This window comes from Lepidochelys olivacea (genome assembly GCF_965140295.1).
Source record: "Lepidochelys olivacea isolate rLepOli2 genome assembly, chromosome: 2".
In the NCBI taxonomy this organism is placed as follows: domain Eukaryota; kingdom Metazoa; phylum Chordata; order Testudines; family Cheloniidae; genus Lepidochelys; species Lepidochelys olivacea.
In genome coordinates, this window is record NC_140412.1 from 40,250,896 (window position 1) to 40,271,231 (window position 20,336).

A 20,336-nucleotide genomic window follows, 5' to 3' on the forward strand; every position below is an offset into this window, starting at 1 on the left:
AGAGAAGAAGAAGGGGGGATTTGATAGCTGCTTTCAACTACCTGAAAGGGGGTTCCAAAGATGATGGATCTAGACTGTTCTCAGTGGTAGCAGATGACAGAACCAGGAGTAATGGTCTCAAGTTGCAGTGGGGGAGATTTAGGTTGGATATTAGGAAAAAAAATTTCACTAGGAGTGTGGTGAAACACTGGAATGCGTTACCTAGGGAGCTGGTGGAATCTTCTTCCTTAGAAGTTTTTAAGGTCAGGCTTGACAAAGCCCTGGCTGGGATGATTTAATTGGGGATCGGTCCTGCTTTGAGCAGGGGGTTGGACTAGATGACCTCCTGAGGTCCCTTCCAACCCTGATTTTCTATGATTCTATGATAATACTGAGAAAGTTCCACACTTAATTTGCAAAATGTAACTGTGACGTTTCACTCCATATTCTTTATGAAAATATGCTTATGATAAGAATATAACATAACTGAGATGTACTTTAGGCAAGATGGGTCTTGAAAGGTATCATTGGAAAGGTTATAGTTTACTGAATATGATTATCCAGTTTGTATGCCTGTATCATTTCTGTATCTGTATTTCAGCTATGCTACTTTGGGTGATGCCCACTGCTAACACTTCAGGTACAACAATGGAAAAGCCAGGAAGGGCCAATGGCCCATTAGCGAGGACAATGGACTGTGAAAAGGCTTGGCCTTCCTGAGGGCCATTCATACTGCCACTGACTCATGGACTCTGGATACTACAGAGTCAGGTGGTATTGTCACCTGATACTAAACATTATCTGGGACTACTAGTAACTTTCCACTGGAAAGGGGTGGAGGGGTCAAGTTTGGGAAACAAAGGATTCCCACCTTATGTAAATCCTATTTAAGGGTGGGGAAAAAGGCAAAGGGGACTCCACCTCTCCATGGCTTTTCTGCGCACGAAGAAAGACTGCTAAAGCCACCTGAAGGAAGGTGTGGGGGAGGGGAGTCCAGACTGAGACAGGGCTCCAGTCTGAAAAGAAATATAACTGGAACTCTGAACCACAGTAACTTTACATTTTGTAACATGTTTCTTAAGTATATTGAGCTTAGCTTGTGTATTTTGCTTTATTTGGTCAGTAATCTGCTTTGTTCTGTCTGTTATCTCTTATATTCACGTAAAATTCACCTTTTGTAGTAGGGAGTGGGCATGTGAGTGCTGGGGGAGTCTTCTCACACACAGCTGACTTCTGGCTGTGTCTCCAGCAGGGTCTGGCCCTACCTGTGTGTGCTGCAAGAGGCCGGAGAGCCTAATCCAGCAAAGCAGTAAAGAGGGAACTCAAACTCAGGGGAGGCTCAGTTAAACCCCAGCAGATCAGGTGACAACCCAAAGGCCACAAACCCATCACAGTAACATACTGCATGACTTTAGGATTTACAAAAGTGAAAAGGATTAAATTAAAATACATCAACGAAACTGGCAAGTACCATATCTAATGAATGAAACAGTTTCCCCTTTTCCCTCACATTTCTTGGAAGTAATAATAATTTATATTAAACAGAAAAATACCATATGTATAATGTGAAGCAGTCAGAGAAAATTATTTGTGTAGCAGTGGTGCAGTAGTCACCATTAAAACTGAATGCTTACCAACAGTTACCATTGTATACAAGATGCACCGATTATTAAAAAATAACTGCAGTATCACAGATACTACCAAGTGTTTACCAACTACATTGATAAATGTTGATTTTTATAGAAATCATCAGCAATCAAATATTAATAAGAATAAACTTTCTACAAAACATTTCAATTAATTAAATTTGGGATGCTTAAAACATTTTAGGTATTTTTGATTTAGAATGAACTATGTTCTACCTTCTCAGAACAATACACTGACATTTCCTTAAAATGAATAAGAGATTCTAAAACTAGAATGGCTTACCGTAGTGTACGTTCTTTTCTATTGGCATGAGCTCTTCATGCTGAAGCAGAAAGTTCTCATTTCATGTCTCAACTTTGGACTTGGTGTAATGCTCACTGCTGAGTCTGCAGTGCAGTACCAGCAGAATACAGCTAGTGGTGTCATCCTTTGGATAGATAAGGTGGGCAAGGGAATATATTTTATTGGGTCAACTTCTGTCGGTGAGAGAGACAAGCTTTCGAGCTTACACAGAGCTCTTCTTCAGGTCTTGGACAGGTACACTGAGCATCACAGCAAAGTACAACGTGGAACAGATTGTTTAACATAGGCAGTTAGCACATATTCTAAGGGACCATTCAAGGTGGAGTTGCCCGTTAACAGCTATGACCAAAGAGAATATATGCTGGCTACCTATGCTAAACAACCTTGTACCTCTAATATCCTGGGACCAACACGGCTACAACACTGCATTCATCTTTTGGATGAGGTATTAAATCAAGGTCCCATTTCTCTAACTGATGGGTGTCCACATGGAAATTAACAATTTCAAAATATTTAATGAAAAGAAGAGCAAGACAATCCTGACACTCTGACAAAATTGTTTCTCTCATTAAAACAGTTTCTAATACCAGTGGCTGTATGTGAGCTACTGATGAGTGTATAACATTTGCTTATACAGCCACTTGCAGCATGAACAATTTCCAATTGGTTTTCCTTCAAGTGTTTGGATATTTGCATATGAAATGCTCTATATAAAAACAACTCTCTACTACTGTGTTACTGACTGATGCATTTGAGATGTCAGCCACAGGGTTACAACTTACTATTTCAGAAGCAGGTTTAAACATTTTTAATTTAATTATTTTTCAGTAATTCAGTTCTCAGAGAAAAAGTGAAAATAATTGAAAATTTAAAAAATAATAGAGATGAACAAATACAGTTTTTACAGAACACTACAAAAGATTCAGCTGAAATTGTAGTTGGTATCCTGCCATATTAGCACTTCTGGAAGCTTAAAAGCATTGGTATTCAAGCTTCCCCACAGCTGGTGTTTCCAGTTACAGTGATCCATAATATTTTCTCACCCACCTGTGTCATACAGATTATATACGTGAACATTTTGCTAAAGCTACCTGATGATGGATACGCTTCTCTAGCTGGCTGCAAGTCAGCTAACCTTCTATTTTTTTCTTTCAGCTAATATAGCTGCTGAGAATGTGAGCAGAAGATCTGGGTGGCTGGTGGAGCTGAAAGAAGAACTCAGCTGGCCTCTCTCTTCTTTGAAGGAAGAGTGGAGGCTGAAATGGGGCCTTCAAAGAAGGGAAGAACAGATATCAAAAAGGAGTTTGGGTGGTGAAAGCAAAGATTATGGTGCACTTTGGAAGCAGAAAGGGAAATTTAGGGGGCCTTGAATAGTGAGGGAACAAAGATCAGAGAAGATGATGCAGGAAGGTGGGAGTGAGTGGAAATGGTTTTGTGGAGTTTATATGGATGAGGAGCACCTACAAGAAAGACATGCATATCAAGATGTGGGAGAAGAGAAAGGTGAAACAAAACAAGGTGGTGATGGTCAGACTATGGAGTTTCAGAGTAGCAGCCGTGTTAGTCTGTATTCGCAAAAAGAAAAGGAGTACTTGTGGCACCTTAGAGATTAAATAAATTTGTTAGTCTCTAAGGTGCCACAAGTACTCCTTTTCTTTTTGCAGTCTATGGAGTGAAGACAAGAAAGACAGCAATGGGTTAGCTAGGCAAGAGAATAAACTGAGGATAAGAGGAGGAAGAAGAAAATACAGCAAACAGAATATTAGGGGAAAAGACAGTGAGCAAAACTCAGAGAGGAAAGAGAGCAGAAAACCAGGAATGGAGAGAACTAAAGGATATTTAAAAGTAAGAGAAAAGGGGAAGGAATGCTTTAAAGTGGGGAGGTAGGGTCATTTACATTTTTTTGTGCAACAATGTTTTTTCTCCTCATCACTGGTCCAGCCATAGGTCCTTTAAAACACATTCACCACTTCAACACTAACTTATTTTTCTACAGGTCTATTAAACCCAGTCCCAGCCTTTCCATGTAGAGATGGTGAGAGAGAAACAGTCAAAGGAAGAAGGGAAAAATCCAACAATCTATGGAAAAAGACAAATGGCCAATATAACTTTTGCACCCTCATCACTGCATTATCTCACCTCCGAGAACAGAGAGGATCAGTAAACAACAAATAAATAAGGGAGGTCAGGCAACCATCTACATCCTTACTGAGTAACTGTGTGAACTTACTGTCACCCGCGCCTTTTTTTCTCCCCTTCTCCATTGTTCTTTTCCTGTAAATTACCACTACTGTCACATGTTAACTCTAGACTATACATTCTATTGTTTTTTCTTATTTTGTGACTTGTCTAGGATATTGCTGGATGCTTGATAAATAATAACAGTAGCTTGATACTTGGAGCAGGGGCCTTGTCTTATTTATTTGTTGAGCACTTAAGTGCCATATTAGTAACAATTTTGCTCTTTTACCATACTTCATTTCCGGCAAGGTTTCAGCAGCCTTTATGTCATAAGCTGGTAAAATTAGAGATCCATGTTTTAAATTATTTTACAGCAATTCCAAGCTGCTGTCAGTTAATATATAGGCTTGGTTTCTAGTTGTTCTCAAGAGACTGGCTTCTAAGAGCATGCTCGAAAAGAAACAGGTAAAATCAAGACTTTTAAGACACTATCTCTCTCAACCAGCAAGGACTACACACACATCTTACACTAATGCAGGACTCCCAGCTTTCTAACCATTTAAGACATGCATAGCTAGCCCCGATGGCTAACAATACCAATCTTAAAATAATCAGTGATCTCTCTATCAAGAAGTGTTTTTTGAAACTGGTCTGACGACGAGTATAACAAAAGCCTCAACCTATAATTAGTGTGATTTTTACTCCTTGTTTTATGGAGAAAAGGGAGAGAGGAAGAAGAGTGGTAAGAGAAAAGTCTAGATATAAAAAGGTAACATGAAACTGGAAATATGGTAGACAGAGTCAATTAAACTAGGAGATGGCAGTGAAGGGATTAAAGAAATGGAAAAAAGGCGGAGATATACAATTTAAAGATTAGCATACTATGTATCATTCATATTCCAATATATATTATACATCTCTAGCAGAAAAGAGGAGCTGAAAGAAAGGGTAAAGAGTTAATTGTAATTCTTTTGATGAGGAAACCTCACCTTCTAGAGCTGAACCTTTCCAAATTCTCATAACTACCATCTCCTGTGGCCTCACATCCACAACAGAGATCTTTCTAGCTAGTCAACCACAGACTAGAGGAAATGGGACTTCAAGTCTAGCATTCTCCAACTCCACTGACAGGCCAGATCTTCCCTCCCTAAATCCTCTAACCAGAAACCAATTCTGCTCAACAGGCTACAATATGAACCCTAAAACAAAAGCATACGTTGTCCCATCCACTTCCAACAAGCTATTGATGAAAAATAGGGGGGTACAGAGGCTAAGAGTGACAACATTTCCAGAACCCTATCATCTCTCTTTACCATTAGGGGTCTATTTGAGGTGGACATGATGTCCCTTTAAATCACTATTTGAGGTAGACATCATGTCCCTTTAAATCACTTTTATTCACCAGCAATCTTTTAGCTTTTACTTTTTTCATTGAGGCTTAAATTTAAATGTGCACATAAAACCACATGTGCACGAATTGTACATGGGCAAACCAGAGCTCTGCATACCCGTGTGCAGATGCAACTCCTATCTATATCTGTACATCATGCATTCTATACCTGCAACTCCAGAGCATGCAAAAACGTGCACATATTTAAAAGTTGAAGTCTAGGATTAGAACCAAACATTTTGTCATGTACATTGCAATCTTAAAAAAGATAAAAGAACAAATTTTGAAAAGATCGTTTTTTAAACAAACAGTGCTGTAGCTTTGCTTGTCGTATATAATATTTCCCACTTTCACATAATTTGAAAGTCTTTAACGAAGCAAGAATTAACTATGCCAAATTCCATAATGCATTCTTCAAAAAACTAACTACTTTTAATTCAAAAAGGAAAACAGAATACTTAGTCAAACCACTCTATCTCCTGAGAGAAACAAAGCTATCATATTTTATTCATTAGTGTCAAACTCTGTGCCATGAAATTATTTTACAATGAAACTAAATACCCGATTAATCATAAAAGGAATGGGATTTAGTCTAAACTAGTAAGATAAAGTACATGATTAAAGTGAGCGATTCCTAATATAAATGAAATCTAACAAGGATGTTTTCTTTTTTGCTGCAGTAATGTCCATTTTGCTAAATAATTAAAAACATAACTTCTCAACATCCACTTTTAATTTAAATTGAGCAGTTTTTCATTAGAAAACTAAGGAGTACTTTGATGACCCATGAAACAGTTGTTTGGCTTTATTATTACCATTATTTATCATTTATCAATTTTTGCAACAAAATTTTTGCTACAAAAAAAAGAGGTTGTTTGTAAAATCAACAACATTACCATTCTCGACACCTCCAGATTTTGAACAACAGACTTTTTGACTAGTAATTTCTGGTTTGACCATTGCCAGCAATGGGAAATCTGATTCCATAACGAAGAAGATCGTAGCAATGGTCAAAGGTCAGAATCAGCTAGAGAACTGAAAAAGAGAATGAGCCAGCCACAGGGATGAATTCTCAAAACGCAAGTCCAAAGTTATGTACAGATAAAATGTAGATGCTTGCATAAACAGGCAACTGCCATATACTAATGTTGCATTTGGGCATGCAAGTAAATATTTGCATGAGCAATTACCTGTGCAAAATGAAAGTTTACGCAGTTTTTGTAGGTGTAATTCAGAATCCAAGTTTTGAAAAACTCACTCAGTACAAATACACACTTGCCCATACCCTCACTCCTTCCCCCCATAACAACTTTGAAGAGCCATTAAAATTCTATAATTGCAAACTAACCAGTCCTCAATGCCAAATATGCATTAATCCTAGTTCCCTCTTACTTTTCCTCTTCCACGTAGCAGGCCCACCTCCCTTTCCACTCCTGAGTACACCCTTCTTCATTTTATAAAGACTTTCACATCCCTGGCTCAAGCATTCATACTTCCCACTTGCTTTCTCCCAACTACTAGCTTCACACTTATGAAGTTGCTCTGAGTTTCTCGGTTCCATGAAAAAGTATTCCTCCTTAGCCTATGGTTTCCAGCCTGAGAGAAATATGAGGATCAACACTGAGAGCAAACAAGCTTGGAGTAAAAGAGTGGGATGGGCAATGAGGGCTCCCACAAAGTTATTATTTAATATTTATTTAAAGGCAGCACCTGTAAGCACAGGTCTTGAATACAGTGAAAATTAAAACGTTAATAGAGTCATAGATTTTAAGGCCAAAAGAGACCACTTGATCATCTAGTCTGACCTCCTTTATATCACAGACCACCAATGCCACCTAACACCCACACACTAAACCCAACAAGATGGATGCTTGGAGTTACAAGTGTAACTCTTCTGCCCATCAGAGTTGGCAGCAACAAGACTATAGGAAATGGGAGATCAAGTCTAGCGTTCTTCAACTCCACTGACAGGCCAGATCTTCCCTCCCTAAATCCTCTAAACAGAAACCAATTCTGCTCAATAGGCTACAATATGAACCCTAAAACAAAAGCATATGTTCAGTATCTAGGGGTGCTGTTTCAATAACACAATGCAAAATCAGCTCAAGCCCCCACCCAGTGACCTGGGACAATTACATACCACCCCCCGGGTGCCTCTAAGAGGCAATACTTCCCCTCTCACAAGCAGAGTCTGAGTGTAGCAAAAGCCTTTTAATAAAGGAGGGAAACAATGCGGCATTATGTTGGGGAAACACCACAAACAGGATTCATAACACAAACCACCCACCCCCAAGTAAGTTTGGCAGCGTCCTTTCACCCTCAGGGTCTTAAGTCCAGCAACCCAACAGTCACCCCTCACATAGTTTCTACCCTTGGTCAGTGCTGCCCCCAGAGTTCAGAAGTTCATCTGCAGAGTTTACCTCCCAGCCTGGGTGGAAGTGGGGGGAGGTATGTGGGCATCTTACATGCTCCGCTGCTCGGGTCACCGGTCGATTGCCATGCCTCTCCGTGGGGTTCTGCTGCAGTCTTCACTACCAGCTGCGCCTCTCCGCCAGCCGTCCAGCTAGCTGCTCCTCTCCATTAGCTGTCCTGCCAGCCACTCACCAATATGCCTTCAGACCTCCCCGCACACACACTTAACACAGCTCTCAGTGAATTCAGCTCTTAGTAACTTCAGCTCTTTAGTGATTTCAGCTGTTAGTAGTGGGGCCCCAGTGCTGGTGCACTCAGAACCACTAGTCCAAAGTTGTTCTAATGCTTCGACCTAGGTATCAGTGATTTCAGCTCTGCAGCATGTAACAAGACTCCTAATGGAGTCAGAATTAGCTCTGTTATTACACAGTGGAGAGAGGAGGAGTCAAAGTGGTGTTTAGGGCCCTCAGAAGGGGCCCACACTACCAGGTACACATACCTGTCCCCAGCCTCTTGCAGGTCACTGGGCTTTGGAACCCATGTCCCTTGCCTAGTGAGTGTTACTTAGTTGAGGTCCCCCCCGCCCCGGTCTCCTGCTGGTAATAGCTCACCTTACCTGATCACTCTGTTACAGTCTGTATGGTAACACCCATTGTTTCATGTTCTCTCCCCACAATATTTTCCACTACATGCATCCAATGAAGTGAGCTGTAGCTCACAAAAGCTTATGCTCAAATTAATTTGTTAGTCTCTAAGGTGCCACAAGTACTCCTTTTCTTTTTGCAGATACAGACTAACACAGCTGCTACTCTGAAACACTTTGTTGAGGGAGCGTCCCTCCATTATAAAATGCCAAGTACAGTTCTACTGTCCTTGATTCACATAACCAGGATAACAACATTTTGTTACTCCTGCCCCAATAACAGAGAGACTGGGGATCCCACAGCAGCCAAAGTGACCATTTGGGCAAGCAGTCCCATCATGCTAGGCGGGGTGGGTGTGCCCATGCAAACGAGATCAGCCTCTGAATTCCTTTTCCACAACTCACCACCAGATGTCAGGGTAGAGCTCATTCTGACTCTGCTTACACAAGGATGGCCCATGTTCAGAATGAACAAATTAGGAGAAATGTGATGGTGGTACGAATTATAGAAAAACTGAGGAAATCCACACTTAGATGGTTTGGACATGTGAAAAGAAGATCAGAAAACTATATTGGAAAAAAATTGTTACTAGCCTTTAATAATTGTTGTTCTTCAAGATGTGTTGCACATTTCCATTCTACTCTTGGTGTATGCACGCCCCATGCACAGTCATCAGAATTTTTCCCCTCAGAGGTACCTATTGGGGTGGCTCGAGCGCCCTCTGCTGCCGTAGGCCGCTAGCATCAGTATAAAGTGCCCAGATGAGCTCAGTTCCTTTTTTCTAGAAACTCCAATGTAGAGGGGCAGGAGGGTGGGTTCTGGAATGGACATATGACAACACATCTCAAAGAACAACAGTTACAAAAGGTGACTAACCGTTTTTTCTTCTTTGAGTGACTGCACATGTGCATTCCACTCTTGGTGACTTCCAAGCTGTAATATAGGCAAAGGGATCAGCGTTCACATACACACAGAGCATAACACAGCTCAACAAATTTGTCATTATCCCTAAAATAATGGGTGGTGACATAATGGGAGGAGAAAGTGTGCACCGATGACCAGGTTGTTCCTTTACAAATGTCCTGGGTGGGGATCTGTCCTAAGAACACTGTTGCTTGCGATCCCGTGGAACGAGCAGTCAGATTATTGGGCGGCTAAACGCCTGTCTGATCACAACAAGTACAGATACATGAAATTCTGTGCAGACATTGGGAGATCTCTCATTTTGTCTGCTACAGCCATGAACAGTTAAGGTGGAATGCTGAAACAGTTTAGTCTTTTCTATGAAGAATTCTAGAGTGTGTCTAACATCCAGTTACTGTAGTCGTTCGTTGTTATTTGCACGAGGCTTTGGAAAAGCCAGGTATGTGAACTTCTCGATTGCTATAAAATTGCTAAACTATTTTTGGGAAGAAACTCAGGTGAGAACATAAATACACCTTTCTTTAAAAAAGACCGTCTATGGTAGCTCCGTACAGTTCAGAAACTCTTCTGCCAGACATGTTGGCAATTAAAAAAAAAAAACACCTTCCAAGAGAGGTATAGTAAGGAGCACATTGCTAAAGGCTTAAATGGTGGTCCCATAAGTTTGACAAGACCAGGTTCAAGTCCCAAGGAGGAACAGGCTTCCTTACTTCAGGGTACAACCTTTCTAGGCCTTTGAGGAATCTGACTGCCATGGCATTTGAAAAAACAGAGTTATTGTCCACTTGAGGGTGGAAAGCGCATATTGCTGACAGGTGGACCTGATAGAGGGTCCTGGTAAGCCTTGCAGTTTCAGGTGCAACAAATACTTGAGTATATTTTGGATGGATGAATGCATAGGCGAGACTCTAGTTTGGGAAACCCAGAACAAGAACCGCTTCCATTTTCATGGGCAGGCAGTCCTGGTGGAGGGCTTTCTACTACTTAATAAGACCTGGTGAGCTTGCTTTGAGCAAGCCTGTTCGCTGGGATTTAGCCATGGAGCTTCCAGACTGTTAAATGACGGGAACTCAGGTTTGTGTGGAGCAGCCAATCATGGTCCTGAGAGATCAGATCCAGGTGCAATGGGAGCAAGATTGGAGTCACCACTGAGAGGTCTAAGTGGAGAACCAATGTTGGTGGGGCTATAAATATAACCCACTTGATCTTTAGTGGCACTCTGTGTAGGAGTGGGATTGGGGGAAGAGCATAATAAAACTGTCCCATCCAGGGTAGCAGGAAGGCATTCATAATAGAACCTGGACTGCAGCCTTGAAGGGAGCAGAATTGGTTACACTGTCTGTTGTCCTTGTTCACAAACAGGTCTATTTGGGGAGTCTCCCATTGCTGGAAAATGCCTCTAGCTACATCTGGGCAAAGAGACCACTTGTGACTGGAGGAAGACCTGCTCATGTGATCTGCCAGTTCATTCTACACCCCCAGAAGTTAAGAGGCCTTGAGGTTGATTGAATGGGCTATACAAAATTCCCACAGGTGAACTGCTTCCTGACAAAGGAGGGAAGAGTGAGCTCTCTCCTTGCCTATGGGGATATGATAGAGGTACATAAAATCATGAGTGGTGTGGAGAAAGTGAATGAGGAAAAGTACTTACTTGTTCCCATAATATAAGAACGAGGGGCCACCAAATGAAATTAACGGCAGCAGGTTTAAAACAAATAAAAGGAAGTCCTTCTTCACACAGCACACAGTCAACCTGTGGAACTCCTTGCCTGAGGAGGTTGTGAAGGCTAGGACTATAACAGGGTTTAAAAGAGAACTAGATAAATTCATGGAAGTTAAGTCCATTAATGGCTATTAGCCAGGATGGGTAAGGAATGGCATCCCTAGCCTCTGTTTGTCAGAGGGTGGAGATGGATGGCAGGAGAGAGATCACTTGATCATTACCTATTAGCTTCACTCCCTCTGGGGCACCTGGCATTGGCGACTGTCGGCAGACAGGATACTGGGCTGGATGGAATCATAGAATATCAGGGTTGGAAGGGACCTCAGGAGGTCATCTAGTCCAACCCCCTGCTCAAAAGCAGGACCAATCCCCAATTAAATCATCCCAGCCAGACCTTTGGTCTGACCTATTACAGCCACTCTTATGTTCTTATGTAGGTAGAACATGGCTCCAATGTTGTCTGTAAGAACAAATAAGCTTCCGCCCCAATATAAGGCAGGAATATCGGACAGGCAAGACAAACCGCCCTGAGTCTCTGACATTGATATGAAGAGAGAGATTTCTCCAGAGACCAAAGATGCTGAGTTCAGATGAGCCCCAGGTGATCTCCCCAAGCTAATGCGTCTGAGACCAGAGTCAATGAAGGTTGAGGGCGGATAAAGGGGAATGCCTGCACAAACATTGAGAGGATCCAACCACCAATTCAAAGAGATGTGAACCTGTGAGCGTACTGTGAGCACAGTGTCCAGATGGAGACAGCTTGATGAGTATATTGAGACCAGCCATGTCTGGAGAGGTCTGAGATTCAGTCTTCTGTGTTGTACCACATATGTGCATGAGGCCATGTGGCCTAGGTGCCTGACACAGTTTCAGGCTATTGTGATTGGATGACCTTTGAGATGTGTCACCAGGGATTGGATTGATTGGAATTGTAACTTGGGAAGGAACACCCTGGTCTAGGTAGAGTTCAATAACGCCCCAAGAAACTCTATCCTCTGTACCAGACAAAGGGTAGACTTGTCTGCATTGATCAGAAGGCCTAGGGCTATGAACATCAACTGGATGATTTGAACTCTGAACACAACCTGAGCCATGGACCAGTCTTTGACTAGCCAGTCATCCAGATAAGGTAGACCAGAACCCTTAATCTCCTCAGGAAAGCTGCCAATACGGCCATACATTTTGTGAATATGCAAGCAGCTGCAGACAGGACGAATGGAAGCACTGACAACTGGTAATGTGAATTCTGGTACAGTAGGAGGAGCATTCCTTACTGATGCCAAAGCCGGTGCTGAGTCTGATTGCCCTGACTCAGATGGAGGTCTCAGTGCCACCTCCATGAGTAGAAACTTTAGCCTGGCCTCCCTACCCTTCTTCATGCGAGACTTAAAGTCCTTGCAGATTTGTCAATGGTCCCCAGTATGAGCTTCCCCAGGCACTTAAAATAACTTGAGTGTGGGTCACTCAGGAACAGCCTTGTTGCAGGAAATGCAGGGGCTTTAAGCCTGGTGACTGAGGCATCCCTAGGCACTGGGAATTGGCCAAAAAAACTGTTAAACACTGAAATCTAACTACTTAACTAATAACTTCACTAAAACTAACTAACTATTTACAATATACAGAGGAAAGTCCACTGAGAGAACTTGCAAATACAAGAAGAGCCATTCCGGTGACCATCCCAGGAGGTAAGAAGGAACTGAGAGGACACGGGGTTGGCTGGGTGCTTCTTACTGGCACCAGAATTGCACAGCAGTAAAGGGTACTTGAGCCACCCCAATGGGTACCACCAAGGAAAAATTTATGGCAACTGTGGGGCATGCACATATCAAGAGAGGAATGCACATGTGTAATCACTCAAATAAGAACAGGATATTAAACTTCAAAGTGGAGGGTAAGAAAAGAGTTGGAAGACCCAAAACTAGGTGGATAGATGTCATACAAAGAGATCTGATTAGCTGTGGAGTTTCTAAGGAACTGAGTCAAGAAAGACTGGAATGGAGAAAAAGTATTCAAAAAGCCAACCCCATATTAATGGGATTAAGGCTAAAAGAGGAAGGAGAATTATGGCAGCACCCAGAAACCCCAATCAAAATACGAGTCCCATTTTGCTAGGCTCTGAACAAACACATATGAAGACAAGGTCTCTGCCCTAAAGAGCTTACAATATAATGAGATAAGGAGCATATGAAGGGTGGGGTGGAAGAGGAATATAGTCAAATATATACATTTTTATATCTGGTGGTAGGGGTGCCTGTGCAGTGCTGCGCATTTCCCCTTTTTCAGGGGTCTTTAAACAACCCCCCCACCGCCCCCCATAGTCTTTCTCCTTCAATCACAGTCCTTCTTAGTGTCTGGTTTCTTTATTTACAAAGTTCCAAAAATGCAAACAAACAAAAAAAAAATGAATTTCCCCAATCACTCACAGAGTCCCCAGAAATATGTCTTACCTCAGTGCCGGGGGAGTGGAAAAAGGTTTCCTCGCAGTGTCTCTATTATCAGCTTGCAGGTGCCCTAACCAAGCTGACTCCCTTGCAGCTTCTCAGAGTCAGTCCCCTCTTTCCAGAGCAGCAATAGCTCTCTTATAAGGAACCAGCTGCTTGAGGTTCCTTCCCTCAACCAGATGTCTCTGGTTGGTTCATTTAGCAAGCCTGCTCCAGGCTTCTAGTCTCCTGCATGCAGTTCTCTCACTCCCTCTGTTTTCTCACAACGTACATATATAATCTTTTAAAAATAATAAATTGATAGAGTGCCAACAGACATCCTGTTTGTCCATCAAACCACCTTTAATTGACTGCTTTCTTATAGGCATCACTGTAGAATGGTCCTGAGGATGAAAGATTTGAAAGAAGCAAAGGGTAGAGATTTTACCTTCCTATTTTATCACTCCCAACTCCCTTTCCTATTTCCCTTTGAAAATCCAGTTTGTAATCCCCCCTTCTGATCTAACACGAATATGGTGTTAATTTCCCCAAAATTTCCTTTTCTGTTTATGAAAAAATAGATGTATTCAGCTTGGGTTCCTGTCACCATTTTACTCTATTTTGTTTTTTGATCAATGGTTCATTACTGAAATTATATTCACAAATATTCACACAATTTCAGTCACAGTCACATATTTATGACAACCGTATAATCAATTTCAGAACACACACTGTGGCTTCATAATTAGTTACAGAACAATCTCTCCTATCAATATTAACCATTAAAAGCACACATGTATTATTAGAATAGCTTAGATGTCTTGTGCAAACAAAAACTCCAATAAACTAAATTCTTGAAGTATCCTTCAAAAGTGGATTTTCTTCAGACAAGAAAGCATACTGAATGAATAATTTGCCCTTTTTAAATTGATTTAATTCTTCAAACACCAGACAGCTAAACAAAAGAGTTTCCTTTATTAGTTTAGTATTCATAGACTCAGATATTAAGGTCAGAAGGGACCATTGTGATCATCTAGTCTGACCCTCCTGCACAATGCAGGCCACAGAATCTCACCCACGCACTCTTGCGATAAACCTCTCACCTATATCTGAGCTATTGAAGTCCTCAAATCACGGTTTAAAGACTTCAAGGAGCAGAGAATCCTCCAGCAAGTGACCCATGCCCCATGCTACAGAGGAAGGTGAAAAAACCCCAGGGCCTCTTCCAATCTGCCCTGGAGGAAAATGCCTTCCTGACCCCAAATATGGCAATCAGTTGAACCCTGAGCATGTGGGCAAGATTCACTAGCCAGATACTCAGGAAAGAATTTTCTGTAGTAATTCAGATCCCACTCCATCTAATATCCCATCACAGGCCATTGGGCCTATTTTACCATGAATAGTTAAAGATCAATTAACTGCCAAAATCATGTTATTTCATCATACCATATTCATTCTATTAGTGTCTATGTGATAAAAGCTTTATAAAAAACATTTCAAATCCGATTTTTAATTGCCAATCAAACATTCAAAATCACAAAAAAATCACTAGAAAGTTTTAACTCTGTGTCTTGTAAGTGTGGAATCATGTAATTAGCCACAAGAGAAAATAAATGTTCTGAAGCAAAATTTAATTTATGATGCTGATCTATGCAGAATACTAGAAAATATACATTCTTAGTAATAGTAAATAAAGACCACATATATGTGAAATAATGAAGTGGCCTAAATCTTTGAACAATTTTCAAATGTTTTCACTATCTATGATGTCACAGACATATCTGTAATATCCACTGTAAAGGCATATTTTCTGTCACTGCTCCTTTTCAAATGCATAAATTCAGTAACAAAATAGCAATTAAAAAGCACTAGAATTAGAGTGCCAGATTCTGATTTCAGTTATGTCAGTGAAAATCTTGAGTAATTCTACTGAATAACTGGAAAAATACACACACACAGGCACACAGAGTTATTATATATACTTCCTTCCCACACCAATGTTGATACATAGGGTGGAAACCATCTCTTCCATTCATCTCTGTCATCTGTTGCTGCTTCCATTTGCTCTGTGGTGTTCACTCAACTATTCTGCCTTTCTTGTTAAGGATTCTTTTTAAGGTTTCTCTAAGGCGGGGTCCCCAAACTTTTTCGGTCATGCCCCCACCTTACCTGGGCTGCGCCCCCACTGGGAGCCGGGTCCAGGAGTGGGACCAGAGCTGGAAGCGGGAGCTGGGGACTGCTGTGGGGCCAGAGGTATGGCTGGGAGCAGAGCCACAGCTGGCCCTGGGGCAGGGCTGGAACAAGGCCGGAGCAGAGCAAAGGAGGGGGGAAGCTGACCCAGGCCCTGCCCCCCATATGTTCTTCCGTGTCCCCCTAGGGGAGGCGCGCCCCACAGTTTGGGGACCACTGCTCTAAGCAGGGCCAGCTCTAGGCACCAGCGTTCCAAGCAGATACTTGGGGCAGCAGTCAGAAACGGGCAGCAGAGTTTCCGTGGCAGTGGCAATTCGGCAGCAGCTTCTCTCTCCTGCCATCCGCGGCACCAATTCGGCGGCAACAGGTTTTTTCAGAGCTTGGGGCTGCACAAATGGTAGAGCCAGCCCTGGCTCTAAGGCATCCTCATTTCCTTAAATCAGTTCGTATTCACTTGACACGCTTCATGTGGAAATCTGTGTGTTGTCATCCAAAGTATATGCTCCAAATATCTCCAGCACTCCCTTCTGATTCTGGTGCAAATGAGCTGCTAGTTGGTGATAATTCAGATGATTCCATATTTCCACTGGTCAAGAGGGCTCTTTTTCCCCAAAACTTCATTGAACAATTCTGTCAATTTCATTAGATGCGGGTATCAAGTACTTTTAGCATTGCTGCTGTAATTTGATCATCCTCCACTGCTTTGTTATTTTTCAGCTCTTTGACTGCAGCCTTTGCTTCTGATACCTCTGTTGGATCAATGTTAATGTCAAGTTGATCAGATTCACGTTTCATCAAATCTGGTGCTGTGGTGGGGCTGAGTCTACTGAGCACTTCTTTGAAATGCTTTGAGTATCTGTTTTTCTGTTCTACCTCAGTTGTAAGCATTTTTTCATCTTTGCTTTTTACTGGTCATGTCCTGTTTTGAAATTTTCACACAGATTTTTAGTCACTTGGTAAACAGCTCTGTGGTTTCCTATCACAGCAGCAGCTTCAGCTGCTAGCTCTGCAACATAAGCCCATCTGCTGCACACTGATGTGGCTGCTGGTCCCAAGCCCAGGTAAAGTGGGGAGGACTGAACACAAGGCTAACAATTTGGCTTTGTAGAAACATCTTACTGGCTACAGAAATGGAACCAGGCTACCACTCTGTTAAAAATTAACTCTGCCGACCCCTAATGCTGCATGACAACCCAAAAACTTTGATGCTAGCACAAGAAAACACTTCAGAGTTGGTTACTGGAACATGAGAACAATGTTTCAAATATCACAGATCTCGGCGATCATGAGGGAGATGGACAACTAAAAACTTGAAATCCTGGGTATCAATGAGAGCAGATTGATAGGTGCAGATAACAAGCACTTAAAGCAAAAGAAGAAACATCTCATTTATTCAAGTTGTAGTGACAACAAATCTTCAGAGGGAGTAGTGCTCATTATAACAAATTCTGCAGAAAAATCACTCATCAACTGGGAACCTATTAACCCATGCATCATTTTTGCCAGATTCCAAACCAAATTCCTAAAGATGTCAATCATATAGTGCTGACAGAAGTACATAGCAATGAGGACAATGATAAGTTCTATATGGAATATACACCAGTGTAAATGAAGGCAGAATTTGGCCCTGTGTATTTTATAAGGATTACTACACTTTTTAAATGGATAGAATCAATTAGTTGGCTTGTGTCTTTTTATAATAACTGAAGCACGATATGATGGCACAGAAATGAAGAGATTGTCATGTCTGTTGACAATCAGTAACAGCACACTACAACATAAGCATAGACATTTGTTAACGACCACAAACTACTCCAGCATTTAAGTTTTTGTTAAAGACAGAAAACAAAGTGGTGGCTAATACATTTTCCATAACTAAGTAGAATTGAAAGTACTGCATTGTACTTTATTTAAACATAAGACTTCTTAACATGCCAGAATGAGATTATGTAAGTAGTCCCATTAACAATATATATCAAGACAATCATTAAAATTCTACTGTAAATGCATCTCCTTCACCCAGTTTAGCAAGAGCACTGTCTGAAAGAGCATGGACCTCAATATTAATAGCAAAACAAGTGGCAAATAAAACATGTTTTAGAAATGAAAAACCGGATGATTTTTAATTACATAAATTGTAAATTAAATGAACATTTTAAAACAAACTGTTTAAGTCTGAAAAGTGTGATGCCGCTAAAAATGCTTGTGTGTTATGTGGGGGTGGAAAGACGAAATGGCTAGATTCAATTAAAAAGAGAACGTACCTGTTACAGTTTTTGTTTTGACAGGGCTGCTGGCATACTCAGAAGCTTGATTTGACTGCTGCTTTGCCAAAGGCATGCTTCCAACCGACACCTCATCCTCTTTTTTTCTTGTTAGTGGCATACCAAGAGGAAGAGTTCCTACAGGCTGCTAGAAACAGGAAAAAAGCAAGTTCTACATGGTGACTAATTCAGAGACAATGAACATATATGATAGAACATTACATCATCATAGAAAGTGTATCATAAACTGTTACTTCCCCCCAAAAATCTCCTAGAAAAATAACTTGAAATTATAATTCAAGCACATATAATATAAAAAATTTGCAGACTGAACTCCTTCAGTATGTATGAAATAGATTAAAATCTTGAAATGTTTTTAGAGACAGATTTCTGCATGCAACTCTTTCTTTGTTCCTGAAAATGCTCTGAAATATAAAAACATCAAAGACAGTAAAATTGTAAGATTTTATCTGTAAACTAACCAAAACTTAAATAATACATTTGGACAAATGACAATGACCAAAGAAAGACTGAAGTCTGGATGTTTGAGGTTCCCAGAAACTGAAAGATGTTGGTGTGAGATATGAATTCTAAGACATTTTAACAAATAATAATAAATTGTACAGTCCTTTATTTACAAAGCAATTTACAAACTTTGACTAATTAAGCCTCAAAATGTTGGATGAAGTAAACATTATTATTATTTACATAATGCCATGTGTATACCAGGTGCTTTACAGCAAAAAAAAAAAAAAAGGATGAAATCTATAACTTAAATACGAAGGACCACCTTCTTACAGTTACGAATGTTGAATAATATCTTATTTCTTGGGCAGTCCGAGTAAAATCAATGAAGCTACACATGAAGTAAGATATTGCTTAATATGAATAAGGGTATTAGAATCCACTCCTAAAGTAAGTGTTAGTTTCCCATTTTATGGAGTGCAGAAACAGGTCCAGAGAGATTAAATGATTTACCCACGGCCAAACAGTGAGTCAGTGTCAGTGCTGAGATTAGAAAACAGAGTACCTGGCTCTAAGTTATGTCTTCAAGCCATCAAGACACATTTTCTTTTTAATGTACGTTATTCAAAAAATCAAAATGACAGGACTGTGGGTCATTGCTACAAAATTGATCATTAGGCTCTTTAAGTAAACAGCCCCTCAAATTGTCTTAGAAGCTACACCACAGCTGGCAACAGTCGCTGGGAAATAGGAGATTTTTTTTCTCAATGCCTGACCATTAGTAGGAGAGAACTACGACACATTCCCAATGCTGATTTTGCTTTTTTCATTATTTACAGATGATACAGTTTCTCTGAAGACCAGACAGCAAAGTTACACATACTTTAATCAAGTTTTTTGTTGTTGTTTAAATGTGTTGGTATCAGAGTGATAATGTAATTCCTATAGCTGAGGATAAAGAAACCTCACACGTTGCATGAGGAATCTTTGTGGGGAACAGTTTGTGTGAGGCAGGGGTTATGTGCTTGTAAATTTCCCACAGTGGAAAACAGATTATTGAATTAAGCAATGTGCATACACACAAAATATCGTCCATGGATGAGTGACTGCTAAACACCTTTAATTATGCTTAGGAACTCCACTAGGAAAATAAGTTAGTGCAAGAAAAACAAACGACTCATCAGAAAAATCCAGCATCTACTGAGGAAGTAGCATGCTTTAATTATACCCCAAAGAAACCAACCTGAATGTGAGATGGGATGTGAGACAGAAAAGAGCAGCCCCACTGCTGTAGACAAATAGAAGACCCCAGGATATGCCAATCAGACACCAGCCACGCACCAGAAAGCCCTAAAAGTCACTCCCCCTAGCAACGTAAAAGGAATTTTCAGTCAGCATTGAAAAAGCAAGACAAGGGTTATGCCATAAAGTTATTTTCCATACGGAAAGGTAGGTCATAGGAAAATTTGTAAAACACACTTTTGTCAAGACACTTTTAGTAATACTGCATTTCTCTTTTGAAAATTTAGCCACTTATCCTTTTATGACTATTTTATATGGCAAAAATGATTGCACCTTTCCTACTGCCTACTGCTGAGAATCTTTTCCTTCTACAATTTGGCATTTCTGGATATGACATGGCAAAGAGTGCTGGCATGCCAAATTAAAGCAGTGTCTTGGAAAATATGACCAGAGACTATGAGGCACGATGAAAGTACAGGCTGGGAACCGACTAGCTAAGCAGCAGTTCTGCAGAAAAGGACCTGGGGATTACAGTGGATGAGAAGCTGGATA

The 20,336-nt window shown here is 40.8% G+C and overlaps 1 protein-coding gene across 1 annotated transcript in view; it reads right to left on the reverse strand.

The window, feature by feature from the left end:
• Positions 1-20,336, reverse strand: part of VPS13B (vacuolar protein sorting 13 homolog B) — a 928,263-nt gene that overhangs the window by 441,624 nt on the left and 466,303 nt on the right. Inside the window, exon 21 of the mRNA XM_084621078.1 lies at positions 18,078-18,225. Coding sequence (XP_084477204.1) covers positions 18,078-18,225 — 148 coding nt within the window. The remainder of the gene's footprint in view (positions 1-18,077; positions 18,226-20,336) is intronic.